The following is a 23063-nucleotide window of genomic DNA, read 5'->3' on the forward strand; positions in this document are numbered from 1 at the left end:
TGCTCAGAATGTCAAAAAGTTAAAGACAACTGACAAACAAACAGTGAGCTGCGACAGTCAGGAAATAAGAAGACTACCAGGATAGAAAGGTTAATAGCATGTGATAAATAGAGGAATGAACCACAGACAAGAGAAACTTGAGTGACAACGACACAGTATTGTGGGTAGCACCACCACAGGAAGAAGGATGGTCCATTCATCACCATTTACAGTACATCTACTAAATGTTATGAACTAGTCATGATCATCTGTTACCCTCAAAGCTGAGAATCCAAATGAGATAGAAAGAGAACAKATGTTATACTCATTACTATATCTGGTTTTCATAAGATCATTTAAATATATCCAGTATATCCAAATTAAAACCGACATGAGTTCGCATAAATGTGTTACAAAAGTGCAGCTGTGACTTACTTCGTTGATGATAACAGAGGCATTCTTGGCGGCCTGGAAGAATGGAGTATCACTTGTGTACTTGAACTGGTGTCTGTTCTTCTCAAACGTTGCTTTGTAGATTCTCTGTTTTCAAAGGAGAAGAGGGAAAAGAAGAGGAGAAAAGACCTTGTGGATATGAGAAGAGAAAGATAACATCTGAGAATGGTCTTATTGAATTTGTAGTGGTAAATTCTTTCTTTCCTAAATTCTTACCTCACTGTAGAGGCTTTTGTTCTTCTCAGCCTGGACCATCTCAGGTCTGTCCCACACGTAGCAGCCAATACCCTTCAGCCAATCCAGGTCCTCCTTGTACTTGTTCTAATGTTAGACAGATATATTCATGTTTTGGGTCATGCAAAAACAAACAGGTTAAAGTATTCTAATACGCTGAAATGGACAATGCAATCTTTCTATGGTAAACTACACATTGTAAGCACTCAAATGTATTGGAATTGCAAATACAGTGATTATGCTGCGATGGTATTTTCTGATGTTAAATTGACACCACTCACGTCGCTGACGTTATTATAGATGATTTTGCTGTGGAAGAACTCGGGACGGTCGGGGATGGATCTCCACGTACCCAGAGTATTGTTGTACTTCTCTCTGTATTTGACCTGTGTGAAGGAGAGAGAGAATTGTCTTATATCTGTATGATAACATATGTGTATACAGTATTTGACCTGTGTYGAGAGAGATAAGTGTCTTTTATCTGTATGATAACATACGTGTATATACAGTGTTTGGCAAAAACCACATACCAAATGGAGTCCATTTAATAMACCAAATAATCCTATTGGGTGGCTCTGAGCCAGCAGGCAAAGCTGGTTGAAACAACTTCCTTAAAACACAGATTACTGTTCGTAAACTGGTTGTAGGGATGTCATTTCAACCAGTTTTGGTCGCTGGGGAGATCTCTTCTGATTGGCTGACACACTGACCTCGCTGATGTCATCGGTGACCCTGCGGTGACACACGATGTCCAGGGCATCCTTGACGCTGTGGTAGTGACCCTTGGCCTGCTCAAAGCTCTCCTTGTAGCGCAAGCTAGATGAGAGAGCAGAGAGAGAGAGAGAGAGAGAGAGAGAGAGAGAGAGAGAGAGAGTAGTACATAGGTCTGTCATTTGTAAGAACAACAACTTAAAGACCAAAGGCGGTAGAGGAGGAGCAGGGATCACCAGAGAGCATACTCACATCACTGGACTGTAAGTAGGCCTTCTTGGCCCGGACGAGGATGGGTGTGTCATGGATGCTGGTATACTTGTGCTTCATCTTCTCATACTGATCTTTGTATTTGATCTGGGGGAAGAAACAGAGGAGAAACTGTGTTAGAGCAGTGGTGAAGGGCAAATACTATGGTATCATACTGGGACATAAGAAGGGCAATATAGTGGTGATAGAGGAATGTTGGAGAAATGACGTTGGAAAGACTTACCTCGCTGAAGACCACCTTCATAGCCCTGGCYTGGTCCATTATGGGGGTGTTGATCTCCGAAGTGAAGTGGGCTCTCTCCTTGGAGGCCAGGTCAGTGTACATAAACTGTAATTAACATTAACAGAACCGTCAGAAATCTCTTTCTTTGAACCTTTTTGTCATTGTTGTGCTTTAAGTTGGCATCAATAGAAATCTTAACACAGCTATCAGTCCTCCAAAGAGTTAAGCAGGTTTATTGTATCTGTGAGAGCTAAGATGAAACACACAAAAAAACTGTGGGCATCTCCTTTTGACTTGCCTTGTTGCTGAGCTGTTGGGCCCATTTGACTCTCTGGACCTCAAGGGAGTCCAGGGTGGTGGTGCACTTGGTCTTCTCCACATTGCCTTGGGCTCTGTACATCAGCTGAGGACGAGAGGTTAAAGGTTAACATTGGCAATTTAGACAGAAAGACAGACCTGAGTCTTCCATTACAAGCTGAGTCTCCAACAAGCATCAACCTCGTATAATGGCAGTTAATGGACYTTTTACTGTATTGTGTTAATATATTGTACTGTATATTATAATATTATATAATAATAATAATATATATATATATGTGGAAAATGGTGGGAGATATGATAGTGAAGATGACTCACGTTGCTCATGTGGGTCTTGAGCTCAGTGATGCGCTGGTACTCTGGTGTGCCCAGGACTACAGTGAAGTTGGCACGGTTCTTCTTTGCCTCAACATCATAGTTGGCCTGTTTTGGGGAGACAAATTAATATGGATTAGCAGATGTATTATAAGCATAGTATAGACATATTATTTACAGTATTTGCAGATTGTGTATACTTAGCTCCTTTGATTGCTGATTGAAGCCATGATACAATGAAAAAGAAAGGAAAGGCTATCTACCCTGAACTTGCTAATGTTGCGGACAGTGATCATCTCAGGTGTGTCATACAGGAAGCAGCCAACGCCTCTCAGCCACAGAAGGTCCTCCTTGTATCTCAGCTGGTGATGGAAACAGAGACAGACAATGGTTACATTACTGTATAATCATTCAATAGGCATGGAGGGATTTGGTAAAGTAACAATAACCTATCAATGAAATTCTTCCCGTATCCTCACTGAAGTTAACTTAAGTTTTCATTGAAAAAAACATATTTCATTGGTTGTATAGCCTAAATATAGCATGTTTCAGAAGTTGCTTGGCTGCATTGTTTTGAGTGAATGTTATTGGGCCACGTACGTCACTGGTGATCTCYTTGACGTGGTTGCAGTGTATCATCTGGGGAGTGATGCCCATGGGGATCATGGTGCCTCTGTTGGCGATATACTTCTCCTTGTAACACAACTTCACGGAACAAAGGGAGACACACAGTACTTAGAACACGTGGCAAACTTCACAGCAAAGAAAACAAACAAATTAAATAGTTTTGAAAAGAAGTGTATGAATGAAAACAGAGATAATCATGATGAATTAGTCTTGTAGCAAGCATCAACACTAAGTAATAGTAACAAACATCAATGACAATAGTCTAGGAGTGATAATGACAGGATGACAAAAGGTCACGTACGTCGCTGACGGCCTTCTGGGTCATCTTGACCTGTCTGATCTCAGGTGTGTCGTAGGTGCTGTGGACCTTATCCTTCTCCTTCTCATACAGCTCACGGTACAGACGCTGGGACAGACAGATGGAGAGGGGAAATAACATCACCACTACGCCCCAAATAATCATTTTAATGATACCCACATTCCAGGGTCTTGGACTGTACACAGCTATAATGACTCAACATCATTCAAGGGACTCATAACAAATAGCCACATAGATGGATCATCAATCAAATTGAATAATTCATAAATTATGACATTTTTCCAATTAGTGGGGGTAGAGGAGAAGATGTTTGTAATCTTACCGGGTTGGTGACCTTGTTGGCGTTCCTGATGTTGACGAAGCTGACACCTTCTGGGTCTAGGGTGTAGTTCGTAGCCTTTGACTTTTCATAGTCATTCTTGTACTTCACCTACACAACACAACAGAATTCCACGTGTGAGTTCCTACCATAGAGATACGATATATAACATTTTATGGTAACTACATCTATAGGCTTCCTTCTACTTCACCTAGCTACAGTACAGAAGACAAGTGTGAGTGACACAGTACGTGCCTCTCATAACTGAAAGTTTGAATCTGAATAGATTTTCTTGTGTGATAATTACCTCAATGAGAATCTTAATGGTTCATATTTTATACACAAGGTAGGGGGGGTTTCTCTATTTTGGGGGGGACGGTTCAAGTAAAAAAAAACGAATAGATGAACATTGAATAAAAGAAAGTGTTGTGTCTTTCTTACGCTGCTGACAACGATGGTGTTGTGCTTAGCCTGCTTCATGATAGGATTGTCGTGGGGTAGAGAGTAGCCAGTAGGCATGAAGTTCTTGTTGGCCTCTTTGTAGAAGTTCTGAGGAGAATCATGAGAGAGGAAAAACAGAAGGACATAAGATATGAGAATCATAATAAAACAAGCATATTTTACTTCTATAAACAGTTTGAGGGAGTAGTTACTATTTATGCATTTTTGAAAGTTACGAGTGAGGTATGTTTTGTAAGAGTGTACTTAAAGTAAAGAAATTATCCCCAAAAAAGAAGTGAGGATGGAAGATATCTTACATCACTCTGGTTGTAGTTGGCCAGGCGTGCCCTCTCTGTGTCAACGGTGATAGCGGGGGAGGAYTTAGTTCCCTTGACATTGGTGACGTAGTCATTACGGTAGTGGAGCTGAGAACATGAGAGGAGAGAGGAGAGAACTTCATATGCTCCATCATGAAAATAATTAGAATTGACATATATATATATATATATATAATATATATATATATTAGATTTTTTGTTTTGTTTATTGAGACAGTTGGATATACAGGGAAGACAGAGTAGGGAAGAGAGACAGTACAAAAATGAGAGCCTGAACCAGGAAGTGAACTCTGATTAAATAAGGGTTAAATAAAACAACAAGATGGTGATAGAAAAATAAGAATCTTTAGCGACAGTACTCACATCGCTCAGGTTGTGAGCACTCTGTTTGGCTGTTTCATAGGTAGGAGTGTCAATGACCATAGAGTACTCCTTGAATGCCTCAATGCCCTTGGCTCTGTACTTGTTCTGGAAGACAAGAACAAATACACAAATACATCCACATCAATGTCCACATCTGTGGAGTGAATCATTTTCCTCCAGTCATTAGATTAAGAGAGGATAGGATAGAAGAGGAGAGGAGAGGAGAGGAGAGGAGAGGAGAGGAGGAAAGACAGATGAAGAAAGATAGGTGAGAGGCATGGGGAGGGAGTTTACCTCGCTCTGCAGGTTGTCAGCAGCCTTGACGCGCAAGATCTCAGGGGTGTCCCAAGCATAGCAGCCAATTCCCTTCAGCCAGTTCAGGTCATCCTTGTAGAAGACCTGGGGAGCCACAGGAAAGTTATAGAAGTCATAAGGACAAGCAAGAAGAAGTACAGCATTTGGGAACTATAACTCTAAACTACCTAATAAAACTATATATAACTATGTCACAATAGTTTAGAAATAATCACSAATATTAGTTACTTTTTCTGACACACTCTACCGGATCCTAAATAAATTACTATAACCCCAAATTAAAGAAAATAAAGGTCCTCTAGGTCTTCCTGAAGAACATTTTATATATATGTTATTATAAACAACAATATTGTTTATAATAAGTAAGGGAAAAAAAGTCTATTCAATTGAATCATTTAACGTCACATGAAATTGTCATTAAATGCAATGTGAAAACCCAATATATACAGTTTTCCACATAAAGAAAGTTTATTAAAATATTCAAAGTTCAGATGACTCACGTCGCTGAGCTGCTCGTTGACCTTGCGTGCCTGGGCGTACACCTGCATATCAGGCATACAGATCCACTGGTGCAGGTACTTCCTGTAACCGATCTCACTGACATGGTTCTGAGTTTGACGGGCTGACAAGACATGTAGCATGTCTGGAGGGATGTGGTTCTTGGCCTTGGTCTTCTCATAGTCTGCCTTGTACAAGCGCTACATGTAGGGAGGGTACATAAACCATTATGTTATTATGTGTGTGTACATTTCCATTGATTGAAGATCAATGTGTTTGACTGCCATATGGAAGACAGTAAAGTAAAGAGGCGATAACGAAAAAAGGCAACAAGACTTACGTCAAGACCCATCTGTCCGGCTTTGAGGCAGCGGAGAGTTTCTGGGTCGTCCTCCAGGGACTTGGGCAGACTGTAGAGGGACTTGAACTTCTCATAATCCTCCCTGTATTTGACCTATAGGGGAGGACATCATATGGGTAGGTTTGGGTAGTGGGCTTTGACAATGTACATGCAACTTTTATGTATGTGACGACTGATAATCCAAAACAACAAGTTCAAGCAAATGAGGAACATCAAAAGTCAAAAGGGTCTTAGACTATAAAGGGTGATACGTTGGGTGATAAGTTGAACTCACACTGCTGAGGATGACCTTCTGTTGTTTGGCGTGTTTCATGGCGTGGGAGTCTGATGGCAGCGTGTAACCCTTAGCCTTGATCTMGTCCCAGGCAGATGTATACGTTTTCTAGATGACACAAAAGAAAACATAAACATCATAAATGAAGCATTTCAATCCTAATAGGTAAACATTACAGTATTTGGAGACACAGTGTACGTCTACAGTAGAGCCACACTTACGGTGCTGTAGATGTGCTTGAGGTTGGCGTTGCGTACGTAGTCGTAGGTATCCAGAATTGTGGTATACATATGTTTTTCCTTATGGTAAGCCTCCCTGTAGTTCAGCTGTTGAGATAAAGAGCATATGTTTTGATACAAAGCGGGTTTTATACATTTCTATACTATTAGAAGTGATGTGTAGTATAGTATACTATTTATTTCTGTACAGTACATCTGACACTCACATCACTGGCCCAGGTGTGACCCAGGATAGCAGTCACATAGGCAGGGGTGTCTGTCACGATGGAGTAGTTGTTGAATTCCTTCTTACCCTCCTCTTTGTATTTGAGCTGCAAGAAAACAAAATGCAGAGGGTTAATAAACCATAGTCCCCAAGCAGGAATACTCCTTTTGAAGTAGTCTCTATCACTATTATTTTTTATTGTCTTAAAGTCTTTTTATGATAAAATATATATGTATTTATCCATTTATGATAGACTGGTATTCAATCAATAGCAAACAAAAGACTAGGTAAATCATTGGTATAAATGACAGTAAGTTATCTTGCTACTCACCTCGCTCTGCAGCAGGTAGGCATTCTTGGCGCGGACAATCTCAGGTGTGTCCCAGACATAGCAACCAATACCCTTCATCCAGTTCAGGTCATCTTTGTAGTACACCTAGCAAACAGATAGACAATACCACAATACAGAGTTCAGATAGTTGGATTTGATATGATTTTACAAATACTGTGATAGTGTGGGGTAGTGTAGCTAACTAAAGATGTGTTGTGTCCTTTTGCGAAATACACTTTAAAATCTATTCATCTTGAAACGTACATCGCTCAGGATCTCATTGTTCTTGCGGGCTCTGATAGCGTCCTCCTGTTCGGGGTGGCAGGTCCAGTTGTGCAGGTAGGTGCGGTACAGCACATCACTGAGCATGTCCTGAGACCTCTTAGCCACCACGTTGGGAATGATGTCAGCGGGGATGTGGTTCTTGATCTTGTTGGTGTTATACTCCTTCTGGTAATCCCTCTGGAAGAAAGAACAGCGCACTGTGTGGATTATTTTCAAATCAAAAATATAATCAAATCAAATGAAAGTGTATTTGTCCTATGCACGTGTTGTACAGAGTACAATTAAATGCTTACATGCAGGTTCACCTCTCAACATTGCAACAACAAAATAAGAATATAAGTAAAAACATATTAAATGGAAGAAAAATAAATAAATAGAAGAACATGATAGAACTATGCATAGGAAAGCATATCTAAGGAGTAAATATGGCATATTCCTGGTTCCAACAGAGAATCTTTTAAAACGTTTATTTATACAGGTAAGTAATTTAAGAACAAATTCTTAATGATGAGCTGCTGTTGTCTTATTGTATCTTTAGAGAACGTAGCGAGCGGATTATCTTGTGTGTGATTTACTAGATTATGCTGTGTAGGTTATCAGTATAATATATCTTACTAGATATACTGTAGATATACTACAGTATTATAGCAGTATTATATCTTACTAGATATACTGTAGATATACTACAGTATTATAGCAGTATTATATCTTACTAGATATACTGTAGATACACTAAAGTATTATAGCAGTATTATTTCTTACTAGATATAGTGTAGATATACTATAGTAATATAGCAGTATCATATCTTACCAGGCCCTTCTGTTTCTCCTGTTCTCCACAGCGTATCACCTCAGGGAAGTCCACCAGGGTGCCAGCCAGGTAGTGGCCCTTGGCCTTCTCATGGGCGTCATGGTACTTAGCCTGAAAGGTTTCAGTTTCAAAGGGAAAAAAACTATTGTCATCAATGATTGCAGGGAGTAAAGAGCTCCGTTACCACAACAACATATGCAACCACTAGCAGTTACTTAAGCAATAAGGCCTGAGGGGGTGTGGTATATGGCCAATATACCACGGTTAAGGGCTGTTCTTAGGCACGACAAAACCCCTGAAACCTTATTGCTATTATAAACTGGTTCCCAATGTAATTAGAGCAGTAAAAATAAATGTTTTGTCATACCCGTGGTATACGGTCTTATATACCACTGCTGTCAGCCAATCAGCATTCAGTGCTCGAACCACCCAGTTTATAAGATTGTTTGTAATAATCATCATATTCTTTAAAGTTAATCATTTAACAAACACGCATTTAACTATTTGAATTAGATTTAATAGTACTAAAGTCCGTTGTGTTCGTTGCTCTTTAAGTATTATTTATATCTTATAGTAAATCATCATATTCTTTATAGTTAATCATTTAACAAACACGCATTTAACTATTTTAATTAGATTTAATAGTACTAAAGTCCGTTGTGTTCGTTGCTCTTTAAGTATTATTTATATCTTATAGTAATAATCATCATATTCTTTATAGTTAATCATTTAACAAACACGCATTTAACTATTTTAATTAGATTTAATAGTACTAAAGCCCGTTGTGTTTGTTGCTCTTTAAATATTATATATATCTTATTTTCACGACTTCTGCCGAAGTCGGTTCCTCTCCTTGTTCGGGCGGTGTTCGGCGGTCGACGTCACCGGTCTTCTAGCCATCGCCGATCCATTTTTCATTTTCCATTTGTTTTGTCTTGTTTTCCCACACACCTGGTTTTCATTCCCTCATTATATGTTGTGTATTTAACCCTCTGTTCCCCCCATGTCTTTGTGCGGAATTGTTTGTTGTAAGTGCTTGTGCACATGTTGACCGGTGCGCAACGTTTTTTTTTACCCATGTCTTGTTACTCTTTATGCCGTTGGTTTTGCTATTAAACTGCTTCGGCTATTACTTAGTTCTGCTCTCCTGCATCTGACTTCCCTGCCACCGGTTACGCACCCCTTACACTTATAGTAATAATCATCATATTCTTTATAGTTAATCATAATATTTGTATTGTTGATTGTCAAGAGGATGTAAATTAGACTCACGTCACTGACGATCTCCCTGTTCTTCTTGGCTCCGACTACAGGAATGTACTGAGGGTCGAGCTGGTAACCAGTGGCTTTGCTTTCATCCCAGGCCAGTTTGTAGTATTTCTACAAATGACATCAAAACAATCCTCAATGTCAAAATCAGAAGTTACAGATAAAACWTTTTTTTTTAATAACATCAACATTTTAAAATGTATTAGTTTCAACAATATTATTACAATTATTATCAACATTATAAAAAATATCATTTGCATATAAAATTGGACATTTGTGCAGATAGGTGTTCCTATGAAGACCAAATCATATGGATGTAGAGTACTTTACCTCACTGATGACCTTGGCGACCTCTCTGCTATGGGCCAGCTGGGGTGTGTCCTCTGAGCCGATGTACTTGCCCTTCTCTGCGTTGAAGGTCTCCTTGTACTTCAGCTTTACAACAGAAGGACATATAGGCACAGGTCATGATCAAATCGAAACAACCCACACAACACAACATCCTCATGTTTCTCTAAGCTTAGGTATGGGTCAAAGGCTATCTGAAACAGAGAAAATGTGCATCCAACAAAAGACATCCAAAGACTGTAAGTCGTTTTTTGTCTTTTCTTAACATACTGTATAAGCTAAACTCGTAAAATGATTCACTCACATCACTGAGGTTAAAAGCATTGATGGTGGCCAGGATAATCTCAGGACGATCCACGATGTGTGTGTATTTGGCAAAGTTGTCTTTGGCATCCTTCTTGTAAAGCCTCTGCAAAAAGACAGTAGAGAGAGAGACGTGGTAAGAACTCCCTGAAGGGTAGCAAACACATGCAGTACTAATGACTGACATTTGAGGAGCAGAATGTGCCCAATGAAACCAATAACCATACCAAAAACAGCTTGGATACAGATAGAGGAGCTTACCTCGTTCATGATCTTCTGGGCATTCCTAACTTTGACGTGATCGACACAGTCTGCAGCCATCCATCCACAGCCACGGAGCCATTCCAGATCGGCCTTGTAGACAAACTGCAGACAGACAGAGGAGAGTTAGACAAACCATAATTTTATCTCTAGGTATTTTCCTGATTTTATTAGGGAGAGAGAGAGAGAGCGGGGGTGAGAAAGAGAGAGAGACGGGGAGAGAAGAGAGAGAGAGACGGGGAGAGAAGAGAGAGAGAGATGGGGCAAGAGAGACAGAGAGAGAGAGAGAGAGAGAGAGAGAGAGAGAGAGAGAGAGACAGAGAGACAGAGAGAGAGAGAGAGAGAGAGAGAGAGAGAGAGAGAGAGAGAGATAGAGAGAGAGAGAGAGAGAGAGAGAGAGAGAGAGAGAGAAAGAAAGAGAGGAGATATTCTACTCACGTCACTCTGAAGGTCGTACGCTTTGCGGGCCTGTTTGACGTCAGTGGAGTCTGGCAGACAGGTCCAGTTGTGTAGATGGGTCCTGTAGTGTTTGTCATTGACCTGGACCTGGCATTTCTTGGCTAGCTCGAAAGACAGCATGTCCACTGGCAGATGGAACTTGGTCTTGGATTTATTGAAGTCTTTCTTGTACAGGGCATCAGAGGCGATCTTGGCTGAGTTCAGAGCCAGCATGAGCAGAGGGTCATCCTCGACGCAGCGGGCTCCAATGTGATGGCCAGCCTGCTTACGGTATTCTGCCTTGTATTTGTGCTGTGAAAGAGAACAAGCAAGTGTCAAAGTATTGTATTTGGTACAAGAAATATACTTGCTGGTGACCCTCAATTAAATTTGGCGATGAATGGATGCCTGTAGAACAAGTTAAATAGACCAAACTACTTGGCGTCACGTTGGACACAGCTCTATCCTGATCTGAGCATATAGATAACATTGTCATTAAAATGGGTAAGGGCATTGCTATAACAATAAAATGTTCTGAGTATTTAACATCCAGCATTTTGAATCAGGTGATTTCATTTTTGGTCCTGTCACACTTAGAGTACTGTTCAGCTCCTAAAAAACAGGGCTGCCAGATTAGCTCCCCATTGTTCTATCCACATTAAATTTTTTTAAAGGAATGCATCATCATGGCTTCCTGTTGAAAGCAAATTACTAGCAGTCTTTTGAATTTCTTGAGGAACGTAATATTTTTCAAGAAACCAAAGCACTTTTTATACAAATTAGTGTATACCAGCAACAAACATAACCACCAAACCACACAGGCAAGTTTAGGTAATCTGATAACCCCCAGACCAAGGACAAATCTCCTCATATCTACAGTAATTTACAGAGCCATCACTGAATGGAATTCCTAACCAACTCACATTTCTCAGGAGGCAAAAGTAAATCCACCTTCAATAAAATAATAAAAGAACATCTAATGCGATGGACCATATGACTGGACAGAGACTTATTCTGAAGAGCATCTACTGAATGTTAAATGTATGTCATAACAAACTTGTTGAATGTCGGTTATGTCTTAATGTAAATTGTAATTGTTTGTAATGTCTTGTTAGGTTGGACCCCAGGAAGATAAGCTGACGTCATGGTGTCCGCTAATGGGGATCCTAATAAAATTATAAAATTAATTTCAAAGTGCCATACTCAGTGGGATTTAATTTACTGTTTATTCATACATACTGCAATAGAGATCTAAGCATTTAGAATTAAAACGGTACTGAGTGAATGGATAGTTTGAGTCACTTAAACACTACAAAGTTAGGAACTTAAGTAAATTATGTAGTTAATGTTATCTTTATCAGGAGTGAACAGACACTTACTGTTCCATTACATTTACATTCAGATGAGATAAGTATTTTTGACCTCAATAACCTGTTAAAATAAAGGTGAAAACAGTGATACTCACATCGCTCTGGACTTTATTGTTGTGGATGCACTGCTTGATGGGAACAGCATCTCCGGGCATGAAGAAGCCGGTGGCTTTGACCTTATCCCAGTCCTTGGTGTACAGTTTCTGTGAACGGTAAGATAGACCGTAAATTACAGGAAGTAGGACCGTAAATTACAGGAAGTAATGGTAATATTTTGTGACTACACCACGTCTTATGAGCATTTCTTCTTCGAGTTCCCCTCTACCTTCAGTATTGTTGAAGCTTTATTCAGACTGGAAAAGGCATTTTGAGCTTTTCAAATGTCTGAGCACCCTGATCAAATCAAATCAAATTGTATTGGTCACATACACATATTTAGCAGATGTTATTGCGGGTGTAGGGAAAGGCTTGATGTAAAGAAAGAAGAGTTATCTTACTGGATGGAGATTCTTGGCCACCTCTCTTGCTGTTGCCAGTACTGGGGTGTCTGTGATCGTGTACTTAGTCTTCTCCGTGTGCCAGAGTGCACGGTAATTAGCCTGCACAAAATCAAAACACAAAAGCAAATGATTAGTATTGTACTTATGATGATTATTATTGGCTCTATTAAGAGTTGCTTCAATAGTCCAACGTTTTTATTTCATCATTTTGATAGCCATTCCCAACAGAAAAAAAACATTGTGATTCTTTCATGTGTTGTAACATGTAAGATTTGGCCCATGTCCCCACCCACCTCATTGAGGATATCTGCAGCGTTCTTAGCGCAAACCAGGTCCATTCGGTCCACAGGAGCCGTGAACGTCTGCTGATCCAACTTGACGCGGTAACCTCTCTGCAAGACAACATCGGCAACAACAGTCAAATCAACATCAAGCGTCAATCAATTTCATTGCATATGAACCTTTTTCTGTCCACAATTAAAATRATCAGGTAGATGACAGACGCTTGGTGGCATATATTACTATATTATATTATTTTCAAGTTCATATATGTAATTATTACATTACATATATTGTATTACTTACTTCAGCCAGGACCGCTTGGGCGTGTTTCACTTTCAAGACCTCCACAGACTCATGGGGGTTCCAACCACATCCCCTCAGCCACTCCAGATCAGACTTGTACACAGCCTGGGAAAAGACAACAGGGTGTTTGTATTGGCATAGGGGTCAACGTGCCACTAAATACTGATTGCCTTTCCCAGATACGACTGAACAGAGGGTTAAAATCAACAAAGATGTATGAGATAAGGATGTCTCTGAAATACTCTCAGGCGAATATAGCACATAAAACATTATCATGACCATATAATTACAGTATGATAGAGGGATAAAAAGAGGAACTCACATCGCTCTGCAGATCATAGGTTTTCCTGGCCTGGACGACATCAGTGGAGTCTGGCAGACAGGTCCAGTTGTGCAGGCGAGTTCTGTAGTTGAAGTCGTTGACCTGGACCTGGCATTTCTTGGCCAGTTCAATGGTCAGCATGTCGACTGGGAGGTGAAACTTGGTCTTGGACATGTTGAAGTCCTTCTTGTACAGGGCATCACTGGCAATTTTGGCTGAGTTCAGAGCCAACATGATCAGAGGGTCATCATTGACGCTGAGGGCTCCAATGTGGTGGCCAACCTGCTTGCGGTAGCCCTCGTGGTATTTGTACTGAGTGAAAAAAGGGGGGGATCAGGGAGTTAATTCCACTGACTCCATTGAATCAAGTGACCTAAATGAAATGGACGCAGTTATTTTCTCTTACGTCGCTGATGATGTCTCTAGATTTTCTGGCCTTCAGCACAGCGATGGCATCCTCCTTGATGTGGTATCCCTTAGCCTTGTCAGCATCCCAATCCTTAGTGTACAGTTTCTGTGAAATGGAAAGAACATTGAGTCAGTGAGTCAAATAATAATATCTGGGCATACTGTTATATGCATATGAACCAAAAATCGCTACAGGTTTCTTTATATGTGTATCTGAATCAATGTCTTTATATTATTGCTGACTGAATATGTTCATTGCACTCTGAAAATAGATTAAATTAAACAAAAGACACAGTATGTGCTTTGGTAGTGTGCAAAGTGTTCAGTGAACCAGACGTACGTTGCTGATGGCGATAGCATTAGCCTTGGACAGCACAATAGAAGGTAGGTCATTGTTCAGGTGGATATTGGTCTTCTCKGTATCCCAAACCTCTCTATATTTCCTCTGTGAAAAGCAACAAACACACACAATCAAAGAGTTAATGATAAATCCAACCATTGTTATCGCAGACTAGCTCTATATTTCACAAAATCTCGATCTCTGCTGTTACTAGAAATGCATTTTTACAAAGAGACCAAGATAACAGGTTAGGTTTGGCTACTCAAGAAGGACACTTCAATAGGAAAAAACAAAGTACTCACACCACTGAGGGTCTCAGCATTCTGCTTCGACAGGACAATCTCTGGAGAGTCAATGACACTGGTGAACTTGATAGAGCTGGGGGGCTGGCGGTACAGCCTTTCGTTGAGGATGGTTTGGGCATTTTTTGCCTTAATGACATCCACAGAACCCTGGGGCAACCAGCCGCACCCTCTGAGCCACTCCAGATCAGCCCTGTACACAGCCTGGAAGAAAGGAACCATGGTTCAGGTAATCATTACTCCTGATGGGATAGTAGTGTAATAGTTGGTTGAACTTCAATGGTCGATAGGTTAGGATCCAGCAATAGACAATACGGATTGAACTATAATTCTCTGTGTACTTACGTCACTATGCAGATCGTAGACCTTCCTGGCTTGGACAACATCAGTGTTGTCTGGCATACAGGTCCAGTTGTGCAGTTTAGTTCTGTAGGAGAATTCTTGGATTTGGGACTGGCCTTTCTTGGCCAAGTCGAAGGACATCATGTCAAGTGGGAGATGGAACTTGGTCTTGGTGAGGTGGAAGTCCTTTTTGTAGAGAATATCACTGGAAATCCTGGCGGCATTGGCAGCCATCACAAGCAGAGGGTCATCCTCAATGCATAGGGCTCCAACATGGTGGCCACACTGATTGCGGAAGCCGGCCTTGTACTTGTACTGAAAAAAGAGAGGACTAGCTAAGTATTGAGTTGTTTTTTTTATGATTGCTGTCTATGCTCATTCAGAGGAGATGGATATACAAACTTACATCACTGATGATCTCTCTGCCCTTCTTGGCATGTTGGACAGCAATGGCATCCTTATCCAGGTGATAGCCCTGTCCGATCATCTCGTCAAATCCTTCACGGTAGAGTTTCTGAAATAACACCAAAAATCTAAAACATTGAAGAGGTTGCGAGACCTATAGCTCATATAGATAGATAAAACTAGATCAACTTGAGTGAACGAAAACAGCTTGAGGCAAAGTAAGGAGGACCTACGTTGCTCAGGATGATCGCGTTGGCCTTGGCCAGCACAAGCTCTGGCAGCTCATTGCCGACGTGGATGTTGACCTTATCAGCCTCCCACTGTTCAACATACTGGCGCTGAAATATGAGAAAAGGATGGAAATGTTATAAGAAAATAATGTGTTTCACTATTCCTCTGTTTTCAATATTAGTCTCTGCATCCTGTGAATCTGAATGTATGTATACCTGAGTCCAATCTCCCTCCACACTAGAAAAAAATAAGTAATTTTACCTTGTCCATTATCTGGGCATTGGCCGCAGCCAAGGCATAAGGCATGCCGTCGGTTTTGGCGGTAAACTTGAAGTTGCTTGGGTGCTGGCGATATTTCCTCTCGCTCAGGATCTCGCTGGCCTTCTTGGCTTTCTCAACGTCGATCGAGCCAATAGGGACCCAGCCAGTGCCTCTGAGCCACTCCAAATCAGCCCTGTACACAGCCTGTTTTATATGAGAGCAACAGAGAGAGAACAATTGGTCAGGAAGTAAACTTCAGCGGTATAATATTTGTCTGAAATGATAGGTGTAGCCCATACGACACCTCATAATCTTAATGAGTGATCATAATCTACTTACGTCACTATGCAGAGCATAGACCTTCCTGGCCTGGACGACATCACTAGAGTCTGGCAGACAGGTCCAGTTGTGCAGGCGAGTTCTGTAGTTGAAGTCGTTGACCTGAATCTGGCATTTCTTGGCCAGTTCAATGGTCAGCATGTCCACTGGCAGGTGGAATTTGGTCTTGGATTTGTTGAAGTCCTTCTTGTACAGGGCATCACTGGCAATTCTGGCTGAGTTAAGAGCCAGCACGAGAAGAGGGTCATCCTCAACGCAGCGCGCTCCAATGTGATGGCCAACCTGCTTGCGGTAGCCTGCCTTGTACTTGTACTATACCGAACCAAAAAGGTAGAAAGTATGTAATGGGGATTTCAGTAAATTAAAAGTGTACACAGTATTGATATAGTCAGTTCCTTTGTGATAATGTCAATACAAAATAAGTACTGACATCTTGTACTGTATAGAGGCAAAAAAGTATATACTTGTACTTTGTCAACATCACATAAATTATGATAATCTGTTTGCATCAACTGCTTGACATTTTTCAAATAATATGAAAAAAGGAGGAACATATCCTGTACTCACATCACTGATGATTTCTCTACTATGCTTGGCAGCTTTGATGGCGATACAATCGTTTTTCAGGTCATAGCCCTTCTTGTACATCTCCTCCAGTTCGGATTTGTATGTTTTCTGAAAAAGTATATAGAGACACAGCTTAGAAACAAAGCCAACACATTACTAATAATTACTAGAACAGTACTAGAGATATTATTAATTACTAGAGCTTCAGATAAAGTCTTTGGCCACACATCAGCTATTGAAAGTGTAATATAGTAATGTATGTAGCAAAGGAAGCAAAGAGGACCTACGTTGCTTATGTTGATCGCGTTGGCCTTGGCCAGCACAAGTTCTGGAAGCTCATTGCCGACGTGAATTTTGACCTTATCAGCATCCCATTGTGCAACATAGTTGCCCTGAAAAACAAGAGAAAACATTATTATGTTATAAGAAAATAATAAGGTAATATTACATGCCATTTTAATAGTGCAATTGTCAGACCCAAAGACTCTTGGAACAAGCAACCAGAAATGCAAGATTGACCATCCAAACCACTGATCTGAGTGAGAGACATAGTTCAAAAAGCATTTATGTATTGAACATTTCACCAACCTTGTTCATGATCTCAGCATTAGCCTTGGCCAGCACCATAGGCATGGAGTGCATGTCGGTGGTATATTTAAGAGTATCTGGTTTCTGCTTGTAGAGGCGGTCGCTCAGGATCTCTGCAGCTTTCTTGGCTTTCAACACGTCCAGAGAGCCAATGGGGACCCAGCCAGTACCTCGAATGAACTCCATGTCGGCATGGTAGACAGCCTGAAGGGTGGAAAGCATCAGTCAATCAAAAAAACAATCACACTTACTGTAGACATAAAAACAATTGTAAGTGGTTAATGGAAAAGAAACAAGAATTTGATCCAGTATATGGAGAAGAAGCTTACGTCACTATGCAGATCGTAGACCCTCCTGGCATGGACGACATCACTGGAGTCTGGCAAACAGGTCCAGTTGTGCAGTTTGGTTCTGTAGTTGAAGTCATTGACCTGGATCTGGTTCTTCTTGCACAACTCAAAYGCCATCATATCCAATGGGAGGTGGAACTTGGTTTTGGACTGATGGAAGTCCTTCTTGTACAGGGCATCACTGGCAATCTTAGCTGAGTTAATAGCCAGCATGAGCAGAGGATCATCCTCAACGCAGCGTGCTCCAATGTGGTGGCCAACCTGCTTGCTGTATCCAGCCTTGTACTTGTACTGAAAGAGATCAGAAGATCATTTTTTGAGTTTGTGTACCAACTTCAGTCAGACAAGGGTGCACTTATTGAACGTCCTTTCCTTATAAATGTATCAGTGTTTCAGAAGACATTCCAAGTGTATTTATGCCTGAGTAATTCACTTTCATTAATTGATTCAGGAATTCAATTCAGAAATGGTTATTAGTATAACGCTTCCTTAGCACTTTAATAATTAGGAAAATGTCTTAAAAGGTTTGCTTACATCAATGATAATGTAGCTTAAGGCTTTGGAAACGGTCAAATTATGAACAAAAATTCATGTGAAAAAATGGGGACAAAAATACAGTACTCACATCGCTGATAATCTCTCTACCGTGCTTGGCAGCCTTGACGGAGATTGCATCGACAGGAAGGTAATAGCCCTTCTTGATGGTATCATCAAATCCTTGTCTGTACAGTTTCTATAAAAAGGAGAAAGAACAAGCGTTTAAAAAACGAGTCACAAAACATTGAAGAGGTTGAGAGATACATAGATTAGACAGATATACAGTACATATATAGATATAGCTAAAACTAGATCAATTTGAGTGAACGAAAACAGATTGAGGTAAAGTAAGGAGGACCTACGTTGCTCAGGGTGATCGCGTTGGCCTTGGCCAGCACAAGCTCTGGAAGCTCATTGCCGACATGGATTTTGATCTTATCAGCATCCCATTGTTCAACATACTGGCGCTGAAATACGAGATAAAAATTGCTATGTTATGAAAAATAATAATAACAATAATATTTGTTTTGCACACCCCCCTAAAAAATAATATATATGTATATATATTTTTAAGCAACTCAGTCWGGCTTTAAAATTACTCTTGAAAGTTGTAATAGTAGAATGCACAAGGTGTAATTTCTAAATTGGGTAGTGCATCATCAGTTCCTCTTGTCATGTCAGTCATTGCATACCTTAGAGAGCTATTTATAACTTGTCAGAAATGTCCAGATCAACTAGCCCATTTTTTATTTAGGTTTTTAAGCCCATATATTTTGTTGTAATTTTTTGGTCACACAATATCACATGAATGCACATTAGACATGGGCTTTAAAACTGCTTAATGTTCTTTGCACCCCAAATGTAATGACAAAATGTGTAGAATTGCAGGAAATAAGCTTTAAACCTGCAAAATTCTCTCGAACAACAAGAAGGGTGTGAACAATTTATGTCATGAACAGTGCTTGTGCCCAAAGAAATAGACGTCGTGCGTGCGCGCACGCTCAGGGAGGAAGCGGGACACACTCAAACCGGTGCGCCTGGCACCTACTACCATACCCCATTCAAAGGCACTTTCATCTTTTGTCTTGTCATTTCACATTCTGAATGGCACAAATACACAATCCTTGTCTCAATTGTCTCGAAGATTAAAAATCCTTCTTCAACCTGTCTACTCCCCTTCATCTACACTGATTGAAGTGGATTTAACAAGTGGCATCAATCAGGGTTCATAGCTTTCACTTGGATTCACCTGGTCAGTCTATGTTATGAAAGAGCTGAACACTCCGTGTATGTATTAGATACTGCATCTACAGTTGAAGTCGGAAGTTTACATACACCTTAGCCAAATACATTTAAACTCAGTTTTTCACAACTCCTGACATTTAATCCTGGAAAAAAATCCCTGTCTTAGGATCACCACTTTTTTTGAAGAATGTGAAATGTCAGAATAATAGTWGAGAGAATGATTTATTTCAGCTTTTATTTCTTTCATCACATTCCCAGTGGGTCAGAAGTTTACATAAACTCAATTAGTATTTGGTAGCATTGCCTTTAAATTGTCAAACGTTTTTCGTAGCCTTCCACAAGCTTCCCACAATAAGTTTGGTGAATTTTGTCCCATTCCTCCTGACAGAGCTGGTGTAACTGAGTCAGGTTTGTAGGCCTCCTTGCTCACAAACACTTTTTCAGTTCTACCCACACATTTTCTATAGGATTGAGGTCAGGGCTTTGTGATGGCCACTCCAATAGCTTGACTTTGTTGTCCTTAAGCCATTTTTCCACAACTTTGGAAGTATGCTTGGGGTCATTGTCGATTTGGAAGACCCATTTGCAACTGATGTCTTGAGATGTTGCTACAATATATCCACATAATGTTCCTGCCCCATGATGCCATCTATTTTGTGAAGTGCACCAGTCCCTTGTGCAGCAAAGCACCCCCACAACATGATGTTGCCACCCCGTGCTTCACGGTTGGGAGGGTGTTCTTCGGCTTGCAATCCTCCTCCTTTTTCCTCCAAACATAACGACGCGTATGGCCAAAGAGTTCTATTTTTGTTTCATCAGACCAGAGGACATTTCTCCAAAAAGTACGACATTTCTCCAAAAAGAACACCCTCCCAACCGTGGTGCACTTCACAAAATAGATGGCATCATGGGGCAGGAACATTATGTGGATATATTGTAGCAACATCTCAAGACATCAGTTGCAAATGGGTCTTCCAAATCGACAATGACCCCAAGCATACTTCCAAAGTTGTGGAAAAATGGCTTAKGGACAACAAAGTCAAGCTATTGGAGTGGCCATCACAAAGCCCTGACCTCAATCCTATAGAAAATGTGTGGGTAGAACTGAAAAAGTGTTTGTGAGCAAGGAGGCCTACAAACCTGACTCAGTTACACCAGCTCTGTCAGGAGGAATGGGACAAAATTCACCAAACTTATTGTGGGAAGCTTGTGGAAGGCTACCCAAAACGTTTGACCCAAGTTAAACAATTTAAAGGCAATGCTACCAAATACTAATTGAGTTTATGTAAACTTCTGACCCACTGGGAATGTGATGAAAGAAATAAAAGCTGAAATAAATCATTCTCTCAACTATTATTCTGACATTTCACATTCTTCAAATAAAGTGGTGATCCTAACTGACCTAAGACAGAGAATTTTTACTAGGATGAAATGTCAGGAATTGTGAAAAACTGAGTTTAAATGTATTTTGCTAAGGTGTATGTAAACTTCTGACTTCAACTGTATTAGATAGGGTCTTGGYCTTGGTGTTGGGGTGGACCTTGTCCTCCCATGCCTTAGTGTAGAAATGCTGCAAGATATCATATGAGAATGGCAGCTCCATAAAACCTCAAATTGAATGCTGGTGTTGAATATTGATGTAACAGGAAACTGTGTAGTTCGCTGGAAGAAGTTAGTTGAAGTTTACCTTGTTCATGATCTGGGCATTACTTTTGGCCAGAACGATATCCATGCTGTCGAGGGGGCTTTTGAACGCCAGAGTGCTGGGGTGCTGGCGGTATTTCCTCTCACTCAAGATCTCGGCGGCCTTCTTGGCTTTTTCCACATCAAGTGAGCCAATGGGGACCCATCCCATTCCCCTGAGCCACTTCATGTCAGCCCTGTACACCGCCTAACAGGGATATCATACTCCCATTACATGTTGCCATCTCAAACATTTTATTACTGGGTTTGACCAGTCCTGGGTGCTTCATTAACAATGTGAGTAAACATTTTACAGGAAATAGCGGAATTCACTTTTTAAACTTACCTCACTATTAATGTCATAGACATGTCTGGCCTGGACAACATCACTGGAGTCTGGCAGACAGGTCCAGTTGTGCAGGCGAGTTACATATTTGGCATGGTTGACCTGAATCTGGTTCTTTTTGGCCAACTCAAAGGCCATCATGTCCAATGGGAGGTGGAACTTGGTCTTGGACTGGTGGAAGTCCTTCTTGTACAGAGCATCACTGGCAATCTTGGCTGAGTTAATAGCCAGCATGAGCAGAGGGTCATCCTCAACGCAGCGCGCTCCAATGTGGTGGCCAACCTGCTTGCGGTAGCCTGCCTTGTACTTGTACGTATACCGAACAAAAAGGTAGAAAGTATGTAATGGGGATTTCAGTAAATTAAAAGTTTACACAGTATTGATAGTCAGTTCCTTTGTGATAATGTGATAACAAAATAAGTACATACATCACTGATAATTTCCCTGCCGTGCTTGGCTGCGATGATAGCAATGGCATCATTGCGCAAATCATAGCCCTTCTTCTTATCTTCTTCCATTGCTTTTCTGTATTGGTTCTGTATGAAGAAGAAAATAAAACGTCCATATATATGGATATCTCCACAATAAATATTATTTTGGAACATATACATTCATCAGGAGGTTACCTTTGTGCCATCATTTACTTACCCAACTGTAGTTGGACTTGTTTGCATTGGCCAAAACCACTTCCATCGCATCTGGCATAATGTGGTTCTTGGTCTTGTCTTTCTCCCAGGCCTCAGTGTACGCTTGCTGCAATAACGAGTTTCAAGTTCAAACTAAAAACATTAAGTGCCTCTTCATATCATGGCTCAAATATAATGCAAAGTAGGGAGATCAGATTACATTAAAGCAGGTTTAAATGATGGAATCATTATTTGAATATAATCTACCAGGGGAAACATACGAAGGCAAAGGATTAGTAAAGATATACCAGTTAGTCAAATACCTTGTTGGCATTATCATTATTTTGTTTAGCCAAAACCATTCCATGTCTTGAACTGAGACGGTGATTTGAAGTTGCTCGGGTGCTGACGATACAGCTTCTCACTCAGGACCTCTGTGGCTTTCTTTGCTTCTCAACATCAAGTGAGCCGATGGGAACCCATCCGATACCTTGCAGGCTCTTGAGATCAGCCTTGTACACAGCCTAGACACAACAATACCACAAAGGTCAAAATGGCCAGAATAAAAACAATCACACTGGAAAAACATGATCTAGTTAATTCATACTTACATCACTCGCTATGTCATAGACATGTCTGGCATGGACGACATCACTGGAGCTGGCAGACAGGTCCAGTTGTGCAGGCGAGTTACATATTTGGCATGGTTGACCTGAATCTGGTTCTTTTTGGCCAACTCAAAGGCCATCATGTCCAATGGGAGTGGAACTTGGTTTTGGACTGGTGAAGTCCTTCTTGTACAGGGCATCACTGGCAATCTTGGCTGAGTTAATAGCCAGCATGAGCAAAGAGGGTCATCCTCAACGCC

The 23063-nt window shown here is 40.7% G+C and overlaps 1 protein-coding gene across 1 annotated transcript in view; it reads right to left on the minus strand.

Moving 5' to 3' along the window:
• The window catches only part of LOC139029053 (nebulin-like), an 82348-nt gene that overhangs the window by 26913 nt on the left and 32372 nt on the right, over nt 1-23063 (minus strand). The window contains 51 exon segments of the mRNA XM_070447959.1: nt 415-519; nt 649-753; nt 948-1052; nt 1377-1472; nt 1621-1734; nt 1871-1975; nt 2169-2273; nt 2507-2611; nt 2767-2865; nt 3104-3208; nt 3432-3536; nt 3772-3879; nt 4210-4317; nt 4527-4634; nt 4911-5015; nt 5205-5309; nt 5726-5923; nt 6064-6177; nt 6359-6466; nt 6580-6684; nt 6804-6908; nt 7134-7238; nt 7398-7595; nt 8230-8340; nt 9502-9609; nt 9829-9933; nt 10151-10255; nt 10411-10515; nt 10849-11160; nt 12314-12421; nt 12716-12817; nt 13012-13110; nt 13304-13408; nt 13626-13937; nt 14032-14139; nt 14374-14478; nt 14676-14879; nt 15021-15332; nt 15424-15531; nt 15656-15760; nt 15915-16118; nt 16254-16565; nt 16821-16928; nt 17108-17212; nt 17409-17612; nt 17738-18049; nt 18384-18491; nt 18658-18762; nt 21228-21431; nt 21570-21881; nt 21998-22105. Coding sequence (XP_070304060.1) covers nt 415-519; nt 649-753; nt 948-1052; nt 1377-1472; nt 1621-1734; nt 1871-1975; nt 2169-2273; nt 2507-2611; nt 2767-2865; nt 3104-3208; nt 3432-3536; nt 3772-3879; nt 4210-4317; nt 4527-4634; nt 4911-5015; nt 5205-5309; nt 5726-5923; nt 6064-6177; nt 6359-6466; nt 6580-6684; nt 6804-6908; nt 7134-7238; nt 7398-7595; nt 8230-8340; nt 9502-9609; nt 9829-9933; nt 10151-10255; nt 10411-10515; nt 10849-11160; nt 12314-12421; nt 12716-12817; nt 13012-13110; nt 13304-13408; nt 13626-13937; nt 14032-14139; nt 14374-14478; nt 14676-14879; nt 15021-15332; nt 15424-15531; nt 15656-15760; nt 15915-16118; nt 16254-16565; nt 16821-16928; nt 17108-17212; nt 17409-17612; nt 17738-18049; nt 18384-18491; nt 18658-18762; nt 21228-21431; nt 21570-21881; nt 21998-22105 — 7212 coding nt within the window.

The sequence above is a fragment of the Salvelinus sp. IW2-2015 genome, linkage group LG2 (assembly GCF_002910315.2).
Source record: "Salvelinus sp. IW2-2015 linkage group LG2, ASM291031v2, whole genome shotgun sequence".
In the NCBI taxonomy this organism is placed as follows: domain Eukaryota; kingdom Metazoa; phylum Chordata; class Actinopteri; order Salmoniformes; family Salmonidae; genus Salvelinus; species Salvelinus sp. IW2-2015.